At 46.8% G+C, this 18,117-nt stretch overlaps 1 protein-coding gene across 1 annotated transcript in view; it reads right to left on the bottom strand.

The window, feature by feature from the left end:
* The window catches only part of HCN1 (hyperpolarization activated cyclic nucleotide gated potassium channel 1), a 346,393-nt gene that overhangs the window by 166,599 nt on the left and 161,677 nt on the right, over positions 1-18,117 (bottom strand). The window contains exon 3 of the mRNA XM_064140084.1: positions 11,095-11,256. Within this exon, the coding sequence (XP_063996154.1) occupies positions 11,095-11,256 (162 nt within the window). The remainder of the gene's footprint in view (positions 1-11,094; positions 11,257-18,117) is intronic.

Genomic DNA, 18,117 nt, shown 5'->3' with positions numbered 1-18,117 from the left:
AGCAAATGTGAAAGTAAGAACCTCAATTGCTTTCCTCTTTCCACCTTGACCATGACATACAGAGTTAAATCAAGTGTCCTCAGATACACCATTTCTTTGCTTCTCTCTGGTTTGGCATAGAACTTTGTTATTGCAGTTAACACACATCCTCAGTCTGCATTAAACATACCTTGCATTTAGCCCTGTGTGCCTGCAAAGTTTTCCTCTGCAGTTTTCTGCTGGTTTGAGGCTAATTTGAATACTTTAAGGAGAGAAATCAGATTCTAGGCTGTGAAAAAGAAAACAATGGTGATGTCTGCTTCACTCAGAGGTTTGCTGAGATGTATAAAAGCAACATAAATAAGCCAGAGTGACCTCACTGCTGTCTACAACTACCTGAAGGGAGGTTGTAGCCAGGTGGGGTTGGGCTCTTCTCCCAGGCAAGCAGCAATAGAATAAGGGGACACAGTCTGGAGTTGTGGCAGGGGAGGTCTAGGCTGGATGTTAGGAGGAAGTTGTTGTCAGAGAGAGTGATTGGCATTGGAATGGGCTGCCCAGGGAGGTGGTGGAGTTGCCATCACTGGAGGTGTTCAAGCAAAGCCTGGATGAGGCACTCAGTGCCATGGTCTGGTTGACTGGCTAGGGCTGGGTGCTAGGTTGGACTGAATGATCTTGGAGGTCTCTTCCAACCTGGTTGATTCTATGATTCTATCTGTCAAAGTCAGTGTCTGTTTTCTCCATGGGCTTCTGCTGCTCTGCTTGGATCTGTGTAACCAAACTAATCACTCTGCTTCTGACCACCCTTGCTGATCCTCGCAGTTCACCTTGCACACAAGGCAGACTCTGGGATAAGGCAGAGGGGTGGAACGAAGGTGGAAGGGTGTTGGGAATAGTAACATTAAATGCAGTGATTCTATAGAATTGTCTGAATATTATACACTGGAACACAAGCCATGGACAGGCAAGAGTGCATGAGCTCAGAAGTACTGAGTTGAGATAGAGCAGGAGGTTGGAATGACCTTAGGGAATGGTGTAACAAATACAAACAAATGTAAGGCTGGAGCCTGTGGTTTTGGCCTATCTCTGCTGACTTAGACTGCTTAGACACAGTGTATGTGTTGCTGAGAGAATATGATGAATGTCTGTGCCAATTACTACGTAATTCCTAACACAAGCACATGTAACCAATTGCAGTGTAATACAATTTGCAGCCTTCTGATGAAAGGTATAAAAACACGTTTGGAATGCAATAAATGGACTGGATTGGATTTGCTTGCATCAAGCTTCTCCCCATATCTTCTGATGCCTTTGGCATTGTAGCCTGTGGCAGAAGGGTGGTTGCAAACCCCTCCTGGGCTCTGAGTATCTGTATTACTTTTAACTTGTATACTATTGTATATAGCTGTGAATATCTGTAATATATTTTAACTATCTGCTTGTGTATTGTGCTAATGTGTAGGGCTAAGCCTCCAGGGGGAGTAACCCTGAACCTGACCCTAGGTGGTCTTGACCCCTCCCCAGGGGTGGGTCTGAACACCACCAGGTGATGGTTAGCCCACTGCTCCTTCCTGTCCCATAAAAGCAGGGGGACTTCTTGTTTCATAGAATCAGAGAATCAGAGAATCAAGCAGGTTGGAAGAGACCTCCAAGATCATCCAGTCCAACCTAGCATCCAGCCCTATCCAGTCAACCAGACCATGGCACTAAGTGACTCATCCAGGCTTTGCTTGAACACCTGCAGGGACGGTGACTCAACCACCTCCCTGGGCAGCCCATTCCAATGCCAATCACTCCCTCTGCGCTCTCTGACTCAGTCTTACCACCAGCACCATCCTGTTCCTGGTTTCTCTTTGTTTCACCACGTGGCCATCACCCACAAGGCAGACAAAGCCATCACCATCACAATCGGGTTGTATTCATACATTTTGTATTCGCTGTCCCTTCCCTATACCTTTGTAACCTCCCTACCTCAGATAACTCTTTAAGTTATTGTTAAACTGTTCTTTTTAACTTCCAAATCGAGTGAGATTGATTTATTTGGGTGTGTTTACTTCTCTCTCTCTCCATCTAATCCTTTTCTTTTGGGAAAGGAGGGGGAAGAGGGAAGGGCACTCTATAAAAATTGTTACTGGTTCTATCAAATTTATTTCAGTCTCTGGAAATTTAAACTAGAACCCAGACAGTGAAGCTGTGAATATAAAGCTTCATTTGTTAATTTCTAGCCAGCTAAGTCTACACTGGGTGATTTCATAAAGGTGGGGGGGGGAAGGGGGGTAACTCCCAAACCATCATAAGCTTCTTACAGTGTGGAATTGTGGGAACGCAGAATGCAGAAGAGGTGCAGGTGCAGGAATGCTGTGGGAACGGAGTGAAAAGAAGAGACAACAGGCAGATTGCTGTAATAACAGACCTTGGCTCTCACATGCAGCTGGCCTCCTTATCTCAGAAGGGGCAGGTGATAGACCTTCGCTAACGACAATAAAAAGGGGTGCACTTATGCAGATGTGGAGGGTAGTCCCTGACTAATGCTAATGTGTAGGCCTGTGCTTTACTGGCTGAGTTCTGGGCAACTCAATTCAAGAGAGATGTTGAGGTGCTGGAAGGTGTCCAGAGAAGGGTGACAAGGCTGGTGAGGGGCCTGGAACACAGCCCTGTGAGGAGAGGCTGAGGGAGCTGGGGGTGTGCAGCCTGGAGAAGAGGAAGCTCAGGGGTGACCTCATTGCTGTCTACAACTACCTGAAGGGACATTGTAGCCAGGTGGGGTTGGGCTCTGCTGCCAGGCAACCAGCAACAGAACAAGGGGACACAGTCTCAAGTTGTGCCACGGAAAGTCTAGGCTGGATGTTAGGAGGAAGTCCTTCACAGAGAGAGTGATTGGCATTGGAATGGGCTGCCCAGGGAGGTGCTGGAGGCATCCAGTCAAGCAAAGCCTGGATGAGGCACTTAGTGCCATGGTCTAGTTGACTGGATAGGGCTGGGTGCTGGGTTGGACTGAATTATCTTGGAGGTCTCTTCCAACCTGGGTGATTTGATGATTCTATATTTTGGGCTGTTATGATCAATAAAGGGGCTTCTGCATAATTCATATTTGTCCTGGAAGTCCTGTGTACCCCTAAATTCCTCTCTCTCCGTGGCTTGAATGGGAGGGGGAAAGCCGCCTGGTTCCCCCCCTCGCCTGCCTCGCAGGTGTGAAGGGGGTGAGCCAAGGGGTCCTGCCCGCACTAGGAGTGCCTGTGCAGTGCCCGCGCTGGAATCTGGCTGGGATTGGCTGTGCACTTTAGTGCCTAAGGTGAGGTAACTCTGCCCTTTGTCTAGCGAGGGTATAAATTGGGGGGCTTCCCGCCTTTGGGGGTTCCCACCTTGGATTTTGTCCATGCCTGGATGTTCGTGCCTGCCTGAGACTCCCCCCGCCCCGCTCGCCTGAGGTGACTACAGAAAGCTTCAAAGGATTGCTTCCCCACTGACACCTTTGTAAGAGCTGAATACCTCTTGACGACTCTCCGACAGCTTCTGCAGGAGAATGAGACACAAACCGCACCAGGAAGCCAGCCTGATCGGGAGTTATTTTGGCTCAACTTTATTAGTAAGAAACCTGCTATTAATTAATAGCTAAAGCCTTTTCCAACTTCTGACTTCCACAATAGTCAGATTATTGATGGTATCCCTGTAGATAATTCTCAAGCGACTGAATCTGCTAATTAAACTAAATAAATCTTTGTATATATAGTTTTGGGGGCGGGTTTTGGGGAAAATAAAATAACTATTTTTGTATAAAATTCCCGACTCGGCCACACATTAATTCCTGCCTCCACAACAATATTGAATCATCTGAAGACTCCATCATGGCTGGCCCAAACCATACAGGTCCGTGGGCTTACCTTGGCTCGCAGCAAGCAGTGATAGCAGGCAGCGTGGCCTGCAACATGAAATCACATGCACTAATACTCTCTGAGCTTACATACTTTTAGGACTAACAGTTGATCTCAACCCAACGAAACAGGTCACTGCTTCGTGTTGACAGATGAGGAAACAGACTGCCCTCCACGACTGGGTCAGCACCGTGTGCCAGAGAAATCAATAACTGAATCCGGAATAGTTGCCAGTAATAGAAAAGCTAACATTATTCACCACAGATTCCCAAAAATATGGGTACATTAGTCCTGAGAGTGTCAGTTACATATTGTAGTTATTGGCAGCACCATAATTCCAAACTGTGCTGTAAACAGAGCATTTTGATCACAGTTCACTTTCGGTAGTTAATTTCCATCTTTTGTCTGGTCCTATCAGCAATGCTATAATTTAATAGACATAAACAGATGAGTAAAAAGTTTATTAGAGTAGAATACCCTACAGAGATGCTCTGTGTTTCTACTAAGAAAACGATTCCCTTACATTCCCTATTTGTTAAGGACCCAGTTTAAGGCTGTGGCATTTTATTTACATAAGCGTTTATTGCTTAGCACTGCAAATTAACTCAGAGGGACTTAACGCTTTAAACACAGCTTTGCAGTATCTTTCCATGTAATAAAAAGCTACTCAAAAACATCAGTGAAGCTCTAAATGATGATTATTACATCCTGGTTCAAGGCAGGAAAAAACCCATGAGAATATTAGCTGCCCTAATGGCCAGTTTCAGGAAAAAAGGTGCTAAGCTGACACATAATGAGAAAGGAGAAAATCAAATTACTATAATAATGCATGCCTTGAGGTCCAACAAGTAAACTGGAGATCTTATCAAAGTACACACCTAATTGTCCTGTTGAAAATAGCCTCCATTACTTATGAATGTTGAGAATGAGAATTAAATTTCGGTGTGCTGACACTCAAATGTTTTTGTGTATATTATATGTGATTTGCACAGTCCCTAGAACATTATAAACCGTCACACTCTCCTACATGTCTGTATTTCCCTGTCACGTACTCATAAATCATTCATTTCATAATGAGAAGGTATCCTAGGCTCCCCATCAGAAATTCCCAAATAATTTTGCTAGCAATGCTGATACTGCCAGAGATGAAGATCTGAACTCTAACGTCTGATTTCCCCGCGGCAACAACGCAGCGCAAAGGGGACTTAATACAATGCGAAAACTCATTTCGCCAAGCCTAAAATCTAAAACCCCCCAGGAGCTGCAAGCAATCTAACTGCAAGGACAGTAAGGGAAAGCCAAAACAAAGTAAGAGTATCCAAAAGGCTCTTGCTGAGCAAACATCGTCTGACTGCCAGAAGAAACGGCAGCAAAGAGAGCCCTTTCCAAAACCGTTACAATTCCTCTTGGCTTCTGAAAAACTCACCCTTCAGGTTAAATTCTATACCTCTCTACTGGATTTTTGTCTCACTAAGGGAACATGATACATGAGAAATCTGTAAAATGCCAAGTAGGTAGCCTGGTGAAAGGACCCAATCAAGCAATCGATTATCACAAATATAGACAGGAAAACGCAGGTTGGAGATACTCAGTGTTACCTCAAGGACTAATATGCATTTGAGTCTTCCTTGTAAGTGATATGAAAAAACAGAGCAAACTAATCATCTACTGCAAGAGATGCTGTATTGCAGGCAGTCAGGCGTATATCAGATGATCAGATGGCAAAAACATACTCTCATCTCTACTTGTCTGGAAACTCTGTCCCATATCAAAGATAACATTCGGTGATTCTGTGCTCCACAACCTCCATGGTCTAGCTGGCAGGATAGGGCTGGGTGCTAGGTTGGACTGGATAATCTTGGAGGTCTTTTCCAATCTGGTTGATTTTATGTTCAAGTCCAGGCTGTATGAGGTGTTGAGTGACCTGTTCTAGTGGGAGGTCTCCCTGCCTATGGCAAGGGGCTGGAACCGGATGAGCTTCGAGGTCCCTTCCCACCTAAACCATTCTATGACTCTATGATATACAGGAGCTACATGGGACTCTCTGTTTATCAGTTGTACTTGCACACTTGCTTGTTGGTTTGGATTATTTTTCTTTCCTCTTTTCTTTTAATAACTCACAGCAGGTGAAACCAAAGGCAAAATGCAGAACTTCAGTTTGCACAAACTGACTACAGATCATTGTGCTTTTCTGTTCCTCTGCTTCCTTCCTCTGGTTTCGGCTGCAAGTTTTACTCCTAATTTTCTGAGGAACTATTGGCTCAGCCTCTGAGGGATGATAATGATGCTTGGTCTATGAGTCATTATGGAAGTACACCAGTCTGAAGTAATGTAGATGAGAAAGCAGAGGATAAGTCATGCAAGGAGCTGCAAACAGTAGTCTTTCTGAGCCAAGGAGAAATTATGCAGTGTCATTAGGAAAGTCTGTGAAACTTCCTCAGAAAAGTTCTTTGGTAGGTAAGAAACTCACAATCTTAGTGTTAAACCCCCCAGGAATCACATCAGAGACATATATCCTCACAGAAATAATTGGCTATTCCTTTGTAATGGATGTTGAGGTACGGCAATGTGTCCAGAGAAGGGCAGCAAAGTGCATGAAAGGCCTGGAGCACAGCCCTGTAAGGAGAGGCTGAGAGAGCTGGGGGTGTGCAGCCTGCAGAAGAGGAGGCTCAGGGCAGAGCTCATTGCTGTCTACAACTACCTGAAGGGAGGCTGTAGGCAGGTGGGGATGGGCTCTTCTACCAGGCAAGCAGCAACAGAACAAGGGGAAACAGCCTCAAGTTGTGCCACGGGAGATCTAGGCTGGATGTTAGGAGGAAGTTGTTGGCAGAGAGAGTGATTGGCATTGCAATGGGCTGCCCAGGGAGGTGGTGGAGTCATCATCCCTGGACGTGTTGAAGCAAAGCCTGGCTGAGGCACTTAGTGCCATGGTCTGGTTGATTGGCCAGGACTGGGTGCTAGATTGGGCTGAGTGATCTTGGAGGTCTCTTCCAACCTGGCTGATTCTGATTCTACAATTCTAGATATGCTTCTGAGTCCAGCCTGGCACTTCACAGCTCCTTCCCTTGCCACAGAACTAGAAGACAGGCTATGCTGTGAACAGATTCCTTCTCAAGTGTCAGGTCTTTCCAGAATATTAATTCTAGTACAACACATTTGGTTCTAAGACCATAAAAAACCAAAACACTCAGTGGTGCAACTTTAACAAAGGAGCTCAGATAGTAAGAAGAGAGTATTTATTCATAAAAAAACCCACAACTCTGTATGGGGAGGCAGAATCATAGAATCAGCCAGGGTGGAAGAGACCTTCAAGATCATCCACTCCAACCTAGCACCCAGCCCTAGCCAATCAACCAGACCATGGCACTAAGTGCCTCATTTCGGGCTTTGCTTGAACACCTCCAGGGATGATGACTCCACCACCTCCCTGGGCAGCCCATTCCTATGCCAATCACTCTCCCTGGCAATAACTTCCTCCTAACATCCAGCCTATACTTCCTCTGGCACAACTTCAGGTTATGTCTCCTGTTGCTGGTTGTCTGGGAGAAGAGACCAACTCCCACCTGGCTATAAGCTCCCTTCAGGCAGTTGTAGACAGCAATGAGCTCTGCCCTGAGCCTCCTTGAGCACATGCACATGTGCAGTCTTCTTTGATTACAGTGTACCTACTCTTATTGAAGAGACAGAATTTAACGTTTCACAGCCCTTTAAAAGTGAACTATTTCTATTCATTGCAATCTGAGGCTTCCTGTCACTCGGTAGTTATGGTTTACATCCAGATTTTTTAAAAGTGAATGGAAAGCATTAAAAAAGCATAGCCCAGAATGCAGAAGAACATACAGACTTGCCAGTCAGCATCCCAGTGACCTACTTCTATCACAGCAGTTCCATTTATGAAGATATGTCACCATTATTTTTTCTTTAGGAAAGCTGCACAATGAAGTGTCAGCAAACATGCTGCTTAGCGTTTAAGATGTTGCTTGATGACTGCAAATACTTCTCTGTATGATTGACAGTCTTAAGTCAATGTGCTCCTACAGTAGAGCCCAGTGTCATGTTCCTAAAGGAAAAAATACTGCCATGTATCTACGCTAGAAATTCACAGGACTGTGCAAGATGCACAGTGTGAGTAACACAAGTTCAGAGAGAGAGAGACAGTGAAGCAGGGGACAAACAGAGACTGACCTATCTTTCTTTGTGTTCTTGTTTTTATACCCCTAAGCAGAACCATTGAGTGCAAGAGGGTCCTGAAAGGCCAATAGGTCTATGAGATGTCACAGTATCACAGTATCACAGTATCATGAGGGTTGGAAGAGACCTCACAGATCATCAAGTCCAACCCTTTACCACAGAGCTCAAGGCCAGACCATGGCACCAAGTGCCACGTCCAGTCCTGCCTTGAACTGCCCCAGGGACGGCGACTCCACCACCTCCCCGGGCAGCCCATTCCAGTGCCCAATGACTCTCTCAGGGAAGAACTTTCTCCTCACCTCCAGCCTAAATCTCCCCTGGCGCAGCCTGAGGCTGTGTCCTCTTGTTCTGGTGCTGGCCACCTGAGAGAAGAGAGCAACCTCCTCCTGGCCACAACCACCCCTCAGGTAGTTGCAGACAGCAATAAGGTCTGCCCTGAGCCTCCTCTTCTCCAGGCTAACCAATCCCAGCTCCCTCAGCCTCTCCTCGTAGGGCTGTGCTCAAGGCCTCTCCCCAGCCTCGTTGCCCTTCTCTGGACACGCTCAAGCATCTCAATGTCCCTCCTAAACTGGGGGGCCCAGAACTGAACACAGCACTCAAGGTGTGGTCTGACCAGTGCAGAGTACAGGGGCAGAATGACCTCCCTGCTCCTGCTGGCCACACCATTCCTGATGCAGGCCAGGATGCCACTGGCTCTCTTGGCCACCTGGGCACACTGCTGGCTCATGTTCAGGTGGGTATCAATCAGCACCCCCAGATCCCTCTCTGTCTGGCTGCTCTCCCACACATCTGCTGATGGAGGAAGCAAGAGCTGGAGGAAAACAAAGGCTTGGGCCATTATGTCCCCTCCCAAAGGGATAAACAGGCACCCACAGGTGTTCAGGTACTTGTTGGTGTCTTGCCCAAATAAGGGTGAGCAAGTCCTGGGGTCACCTAATATGGTCAGTTTGGCAAATGCCATTCTGAGTGGTGAATCGCTGTGGCCAAAGTAGCCTCTGCACTCGGGCAAGTAACAGAAATGGAGCTAAGCTGCACTGAGGCACATACTGCCATGGTTTAGTTAATTAGAAGGGTAAAGTGATACATCGGACTTGATCTCAGAGGTGTTTTCCAACGTCTGTGCTAAGTGGAACCAGGATCAGGTCAGAGATCCTCTGCCCCTTTCCCAGAACCCTAGTAAGATCTGGAAGCCTTTCAATGGCTGAGCAGTTGCAACACTGCCACAAAGAAGCCAGGCACTGTCTTGACATTCCTACTCCACCGCAATGGGTAGCACAGACTTGCCCACCTTTCAAATACCTCTTTACCTTCTGTCTCCAGTGAATAAAAAATACATTTTCTTTTCTCCTTAAAGGAACATATCATGGAAAAATGTTCTTGACAACAGCAGAGCAAGCAGGCAGAGAGCAACCTGGGAGTACTGGTTGACAGGTGACTGAACAGGAGCCAGCAGTGTGCCCATGTGGACCAGAAGGACAATGACATCCTGGCCTGGATCAGGAACAGTGTGGCCAGCAAGACCAGGGAAGTCCTTCTGCTCCTGTGCTCAGCACTGGTTAGGCCATGCCTTGAGTGCTGTGTCTGGTTCTGGGCTCCTCAATTCAAGAGAGATGTTGAGGTACTGGAACATGTCCAGAGAAGGGCAGCAAGGCTGGTGAGGGGCCTGGAGCACAGCCCTGTGAGGAGAGGCTGAGGGAGCTCGGGGTGTGCAGCCTGCAGAAGAGGAGGCTCAGGGCAGAGCTCATTGCTGTCTACAGCTACCTGAAGGAAGGCTGTAGCCAGGTGGGGTTGGGCTCTTCTCCCAGGCAACCCGTGGCAGAACAAGAGGACACAGCCTCAAGCTGTGCCAGGGCAGGTTCAGCCTGAATGTTAGGGAGAAGTTCTTGACAGAAAGACTGATTGACATTGGAAGAGTCAGAGATTCGCTGGCTCTTTCCTCTTTCCCAGCACCCTAGGAAGATCTTGGAGCCTCAGAACAGACGAGCACTTCCAACACTGCCACAAAGGAGCCAGGCACTGTCTTGACATTCCTACTCCACCACAGTGAGTAGCACAGACTTGCCCTAGGGCTCCAGGCTGCCTATTTATAAGTGAGGCAAAGCCATTGTGTGGCTAAACACTTTTCCTGATTCTCTTAACTGACTGAATTGCCCATAAGCATCCTTGTGAAGATTTCCCCTACCAAATTAGAACCCAAATTTATCTCATTAGTAGACAGTTGTGGGCAGGGCTTTCTGGAAATAAAAATTAACTACATATTTTAGAATTCCTGCCTCATTAATTGCCCAACTAAATCAGATTCCAGCTACTTTAAAGGTGCTGCTTCAAGGATTCTGAGCTAGTAAAAAATGGAGAAACATTTTTTTTTGTTTTGTGTGGATATGACCAGTGAAAGAATTCCTTGGAGCTTTTTCCTTCTTGGCACAGGCATATTTCCAAAACTTTTTCAGTGCAATACCTATATTCCATGTGTTAACCTCATTATCTGACTTGAGAGAAACTACTTAATTTTTCACAGCTATTGATCTTTAGGGCACAGGCCAAACAAGCAGAAAATTATTACTCTACCTTATAAGCAAAGCACAGCCACGTTCTCTCCTTGAACAGTCTGCTCATCACATACAATGAAGTATCACAGAAGTAAATCTGTTTCTTTCATTTTGCTTAGAAAGTTGAGATAGGAACAACTTGGTAAAGGGATCAAGACATGACTCAGAAGTTGTTTACAGCATTCTAAAACTACAGTCTAAACTGGAAACCCTGGTGAATTTCTTTTGGTGCTTGTTTTCTTTTTTTTTTAGGGTGGAAAAGAGGGTTAATAAATTAAAATTACCTTAAAAATGCAAGTATTGTCTGGCACATATATTGACAATGAGTCAATATAATTTATTGGTGATGAGGGCTACAAAACAGACCTCAGTTTGATAGCGACTCAAAGGTAACTACAAGTAGATTGCAGAGGAGTGTATTACTAAATGTCTTTTTAAACTTAAGTCTAAAGCTAAGTGTTTAGTAAAATGTTTAGAAAGCACAATGAAAAATGAACAATACTTACAACCATACCGTTTAGGGACACCCAGCAATCTGGTGGGAAATCCTGGAGCAGTGGTACTAAAAACTGAAGACAACCATCCCAGTGGCACAGCAGAAGCATCATTCCAATCAGATTAAAGATTCTCACCACAGCACTGGCCAGGTCGTATGTCATGTGGAAAATCTGTGGGGCAAAAAGTTACAGGTGAGATAGGGGATGAAAAGCAGGAATTCAAATTCTCATCAGGAAGGTTAAAGGCAAAGAAGTGCCAATGTGAAATCCTAAAAAACAACAACAACAACAACAACAAAAAAATAAAACCCACCCTGATTTTGCAGCCAGGGCCATTAATCTGGGTGTGTTAATTGGGGCAGAGAGGTGTGGTTACACACCTGACTCCAGGCTGCATGCCAGTGCTATCTAAAGAGCTGAAAAAGACTTTTTTGGGGTATGAAGTCAATAAGTAAAGCACTTTCTTACATCCTACAATTCTTTACTGTTGAAGAAAGTCTCAGAAGTTAAAAGGCTTCGTAAATGCAGTGAAACCATCATTTGCCTGTGAACTTGGTGTGTAAACTTGTGGAAGATGCAAATTCAACAACTCAGTCACAGAAGATTCACCTTCACATTTCTTACCTTTTTAAAAGCACCAAAATCTGAGTGAAGAAAAAGGGGAAGTAACTTTCTGTATGTTTACACCTCTCTTTCTATGATATTAATCCAACTTTCACATACCAGTTCATCAAAAAACCAAAACAAACCAACAACCCCAATCTGACCAAAAATATAGTTCTTTGCTCATAAACATTACCAGGGCTTTTTTAAACACTGAGAATTCTGTGGTTGCCACATCTGCAGTACCTAAGTTTATGCCAAACTAAATTGGTCATTTGGATTTTGATATGTATCTCTCTATCTCTAGGCAACACAGTCTCAAGTTGTGCCAGGGTAGGTATAGGCTGGATATTAGGAAGAAGTTCTTCACAGAGAGAGTGATTGGCATTGGAATGGGCTGCCCAGGGAGGTGGTGGAGGCACCGTCCCTGGGGGTCTTCAAGAAAAGACTGGATGAGGCACTTAGTGCCATGGTCTAGTTGACTGGCTAGGGCTGGGTGATAGGTTGGACTGGATGATCTTGGAGGTCTCTTCCAACGTGGTTGATTCTATGATTCTATTTGTTTGTATCTGAAAAGTGTTGTGCAGCAGATCACACATAGGCTCCTAAAAACAAGGCAGACATTTGCCATGGGCAAGTTTGTTGGACTGAATTAGCATGAACAGCAACAGCTGCCAAATGGTATGGAGAGAAATGCTTTATTTTTCACTTTCCTGCTGTAGTGGTGTTAAAATACTTCCAAAACATAAGCACAGGTAGGTTGTTATTACACAGTTCAGTCAGCTGAGGATAAATCTGTTGCATTCTAATACACATAATTATCACTATGCAAGAGTTGTGTTCGGATGAAGAAAAGACTGGATGAGGCACTTAGAATCATAGAATCAAGCAGGTTGGAAGACACCTCCAGGATCATCCAGCCCAACCTAGCACCCAGCCCTAGCCAGTCAACCAGACCATGGCACTCAGTGCCTCATCCAGGCTTTGCTTCAACACCTCCAGGCACGGTGACTCCACCACCTCCCTGGGCAGCCCATTCCAATGCCAATCACTCTCTCTGACAACAACTTCCTCCTAACATCCAGCCTAGACCTCCCCTGGCACAACTTCAGACTGTGTCCCCTTCTTCTGTTGCTGCTTGCCTGGGAGAAGGCATCAACCCCCAACTGGCTACAATCTCTCTTCAGGTAGTTGCAGGTAGCAACGAGCTCTGCCCTGAGCCTTCTCTTCTGCAGGCTGCACACCCCCAGCTCCCTCAGCCTCTCCTCATAGGGTTTGTGCTCCAGGCCCCTCACCAGCTTTGTTGCCCTTCTCTGGACACCTTCCAGCACCTCAACATCTCTCTTGAATTGAGGAGCCCAGAACTGGACACTACTCAAGATGTGGCCTGACCAGTGCTGAGTACAGGGGAAGAATAACCTCCCTCATCCTACTAGCCACTTAGTGCCATGGTCTAGTTAACTGGACAGGGCTGGGTGCTAGGTTGGCCTGGATGAGCTTGGAGGTCTGTTCCAATCTGGCTGATTCTATGGTTCTATGAACAGTGAGTTGAAACTGAAGAGTCTTGCAGAAGCAGAGGGCTGCCATTGGTTTCCATCTTGTCAGTGTAGCTTGCCTCTTTTCAAAGCCTCTTCAGTAGTATTGTGCCTCTGCAGAAATGGTCACATGCTTCAAGAACAGCAACAACCACAAAAAATGTTATGTGAAACCAAACTCAGCAATGCAACCTTCCAGCATTTCTGAAACCCTTCACTCCAGAAATAGCTCCTCTGCAGTTTAACATTCAGGGCCAGTATTATTAAAAATGCATGAACTTATTCTGGGTATTCTCTGGATTGCTTAACATGGTAACACTGCATCAGCATTTCAACCTTACTATATTTTCATTAGTGTTTGATGAGAATCACAGAATGTCAGGGGCTGGAAGAGATCTCAAAAGATCATCTAGTTGTGCACATGCATCCCAGAAAGCCATCCATACCCAGGGTTGTACCAAAAGCAGCAGGTCCAGCAGCTTGCCAGAGGTGATTCTCGTTATCTAATCTGATCTTGTGAGACCCCAGAGTACTGTGTTCAGCTCTGGAGCCACCAACAAAAGAAGGACATGGATCATCTAGAGTGTGTGCAGAGGACAGCTACGAAGATGAACAGGGAGATGGGACACCTCTCCTATGGAGACAGGATGAGAGAGCTGAGGTTCTTCAGCCAGGAGAAGGCTCCCAGGAGACCATACAGCAGCCTTCCAGTACTGAAAGGGAGCCTGCAGGATAGCTGGAGAGGCACATTCTACAAAGATATGGAGTGACAGCTTCAAACTGGAAGAAGCTAGAGTCAGGTCAGGCATTAGTGAGGAATTCTTTCCCATGAGAGTGATGAAGCACTGGAATAGGTTGCCCAGAGAAATTGTGGAGTCTGCAGCCCTGGAAGTATCCAAGGCATGTTAGATGGGGCCTTGAGAAAGCTGGACTAGTAGGAGGTGTCTAGGGCAGCAAGGTTAGAACTATATGACCTTTAAAGTCCCATGAATCAACCAGGTTGGAAGAGACCTCCAAGCTCATCCAGTCCAACCTAGCACCCAGCCCTAGCCGGTTCTAGGTTCTTTTGCCTGTGTAGCCTGTTCCATTAACTGTTATAACTCTGCATCAAAGAAAATAAACAAGAAAAATATTCAACAAATGTCGGAAAAGAAAAAACACCTTTCAAATACCTCTTTACCTTCTGTCTCCAGTGAATAAAAAATATATTTTCTTTTCTCCTTAAAGGAACATGTCATGGAAAAATGTTCTTGACAACAGAAGAGCAAGCAGGCAGAGAGCAACCTGAGAGTACTGGTTGACAGGTGACTGAACATGAGCCAGCAGTGTGCCCATGTGGACAAGAAGGACAATGACATCGTGGCCTAGATCAGGAACAGTGTGGCCAGCAAGACCAGGGAAGTCCTTCTGCTCCTGTGCTCAGCACTGGTTAGGCCATGCCTTGAGTGCTGTGTCCAGTTCTGGGGCCATCTATTTAAGAAAGATGCTGAGGTGCTGGAAGGTGTCCAGAGAAGGGCAGCAAGGCTGGTGAGGGGCCTGGAGCACAGCTCTGTGAGGAGAGGCTGAGGGAGCTGAGGGTGTGCAGCCTGCAGCAGAGGAGGCTCAGGGCAGAGCTCATTGCTGTCTACAGCTACCTGAAGGAAGGCTGTAGCCAGGTGGGGTTGGGCTCTTCTCCCAGGCAACCCGTGGCAGAACAAGAGGACACAGCCTCAAGCTGTGCCAGGGCAGGTTCAGCCTGAATGTTAGGGAGAAGTTCTTGACAGAAAGACTGATTGACATTGGAAGAGTCAGAGATTCGCTGGCTCTTTCCTCTTTCCCAGCACCCTAGGAAGATCTTGGAGCCTCAGAACAGACAAGCACTTCCAACACTGCCACAAAGGAGCCAGGCACTGTCTTGACATTCCTACTCCACCACAGTGAGTAGCACAGACTTGCCCTAGGGCTCCAGGCTGCCTATTTATAAGTGAGGCAAAGCCATTGTGTGGCTAAACACTTTTCCTGATTCTCTTAACTGAATGAATTGCCCATAAGCATCCTTGTGATGATTTTTCCCTACCAAATTAGAACCCAAATTTATCTCATTAGTAGACAGTTGTGGGCAGGGCTTTCTGGAAATAAAAATTAACTACATATTTTAGAATTCCTGCCTCATTAATTGCCCAACTAAATCACACAAAGTTAGGCTCTTAAACATACCCAGGTAGTTAAATATAAACACCCTGGTAAGCATTAAACACCATTCCAAAATGCCATACAAGTAAGTGGGAATTGCAGTTGCAAAACACATTTGACAGTCCAGCCCTTTTTATTTAGACTCCAAATTCAACACTTTAAATGCTCGGCTTAACTAGAAAGAAGTCCCAATTCTGGAGAGCAAAATCAAAACCCCAAAATCATTACAGTGATATGCAAGTGACAAAAAAAATAGAATCATAGAATCATAGAATCATAGAATCAACCAGGTTGGAAGAGACCTCCAAGATCATCCAGTCCAACCTAGCACCCAGCCCTAGCCAGTCAACCAGACCATGGCACTAAGTGCCTCAGCCAGGCTTTGCTTCAACACTTCCAGGGATGGTGACTCCACCACCTCCCTGGGCAGCCCATTCCAATGCCAATCACTCTCTCTGACAACAACTTCCTCCTCACATCCAGCCTATACCTGTCCTGGCACAACTTGAGACTGTGTCCCCTTGTTCTGTTGCTGCTTGCCTGGCAGAAGAGATCAACCCCACCTGGCTACAGCCTCCCTTCAGGTAGTTGTAGACAGCAATGAGCTCTGCCCTGAGCCTCCTCTGCTGCAGGCTGCACACCACCAGCTCCCTCAACCTCTCCTCATAGGATTTGTGCTCCAGGCCCCTCACCAGCTTCGTTGCCCTTCTCTGGACACCTTCCAGCACCTCAACATCTCTCTTGAATTGAGGAGCCCAGAACTGGACACAGCACTCAAGGTGTGGCCTGACCAGTGCTGAGCACAGCGGCAGAATAACCTCCCTTGTCCTGCTGGCCACACTGTTCCTGATGCAGGCCAGGATGCCATTGGCTCTCTTGGCCACCTGGGCACACTGCTGGCTCATCTTCAGCTTACTATCTATCAGTACCCCCAGGTCCCTTTCTTCCTCGCTGCTCTCAGCCACTCTGTCCCCAGCCTGTAGCACTGCTTGGGGTTGTTGTGGCCAAAGTGCAGAACCCTGCACTTGGCCTTGTTCAGTCTCATCCCATTGGCCTCTGCCCACCCATCCAGCCTGGCCAGGTCCCTCTGCAGGGCTCTCCTACCTTCCAACAGCTCCACACCTGCTCCTAGCTTGGTGTCATAGAATTCCCCCAGGAACTAGCTCAGAGGAGGAAGTTGTTCATCACGAGCGTGGTGAGAGCCTGGACAGGGCTGCCCAGGGAGGTGGTTGAGGCCCCATGGCTGGAGGTGTTTAAGGCCAGGGAGACAGAAAGCGCTGCACTCGCACACGGAGGCTTTGGAAAGCATGCTGAAAGCTGTGCACCAAGGACAACACTGGAATTTCAGACTGGATTCCAACAGTTACAAAAATGACAAGGGATTTTTGGTTCAATCTCTGGTTCAGTCCAGAATTATTAGGTTTACCCCTCAGAGCAACAACAAGACAAAGATTATCACAGTATCACAGTATCATCAGGGTTGGAAGAGACCTCACAGCTCATCAAGTCCAACCCTTTACCACAGAGCTCAAGGCCAGACCATGGCACCAAGTGCCACGTCCAGTCCTGCCTTGAACAGCTCCAGGGACGGCGACTCCACCACCTCCCCGGGCAGCCCATTCCAGTGTCCAATGACTCTCTCAGGGAAGAACTTTCTCCTCACCTCCAGCCTAAATCTCCCCTGGTGCAGCTTGAGGCTGTGTCCTCTTGTTCTGGTGCTGGCCACCTGAGAGAAGAGAGCAACCTCCTCCTGGCCACAACCACCCCTCAGGTAGTTGTAGACAGCAATAAGGTCACCCCTGAGCCTCCTCTTCTCCAGGCTAACCAATCCCAGCTCCCTCAGCCTCTCCTCGTAGGGCTGTGCTCAAGGCCTCTCCCCAGCCTCGTTGCCCTTCTCTGGACACGCTCAAGCATCTCAATGTCCCTCCTAAACTGGGGGGCCCAGAACTGAACACAGTACTCAAGGTGTGGTCTAACCAGTGCAGAGTAGAGGGGCAGAATGACCTCCCTGCTCCTGCTGACCACACCATTCCTGATGCAATTTTCAACCATAGGATCCAAATTTTCCCACCTGAGCTAACGGTTTCTTTTTAAGACACAGTTGTAACAAAGCTCCCCAGGCAATAATACAAATAATGGGAAGGAGAGCACAAAGCCTCCTCTCAGTCTACTTTAAACAATGAGAAGGCAATCAAGGCATTTTTCTCAGCCATTTCATTTTCTACAAATGGATCCCTGGGCCAGTTCTGAGCCCCCTAGTTCAAGAGAGATACAGAACTGCTTGACAGAGTCCAGCACGGAGGCACAAAGATGCTGAAGGGAATGGAACAGCTCTGTTATGAAGATACACTGAGGGAGGTGGGGCTGTGCTGCTGGGAGAAGAGACTGAGAGGTGACCTCATCAACATTTATCAATATGTAAAGGTAAGTGGCAGAAGGCTGGAGGCTGATGACAGGACAAGGGGCAGTGGGTGGAAGCTGAGGCATATGAAGCTTCATTTAAACGTGAGGAGGAATTTTTAACCTGTGAGGGTGACAGAACCCTGGCACAGGCTGCTCAGGGGGGTTGTGGAGTCTCCCTCTCTGGAGATATTCAAAACCTGCCTGGAAGTGCTCCTTTGTGATCTGCTCTGGGTGATCCTGCTCTGGCAAGGGGAGTGGACAGGATAACCTTTGGAGGTCCCTTCCAGCCCCTGACATTCTGTGATTCTGTGATCTCAAA

This window comes from Pogoniulus pusillus, chromosome Z, assembly GCF_015220805.1.
Source record: "Pogoniulus pusillus isolate bPogPus1 chromosome Z, bPogPus1.pri, whole genome shotgun sequence".
Lineage (NCBI taxonomy): Eukaryota > Metazoa > Chordata > Aves > Piciformes > Lybiidae > Pogoniulus > Pogoniulus pusillus.
The sequence above is the reverse complement of the archived record's forward strand: the minus strand, read 5'-3'. Positions and strand labels throughout refer to the sequence as shown.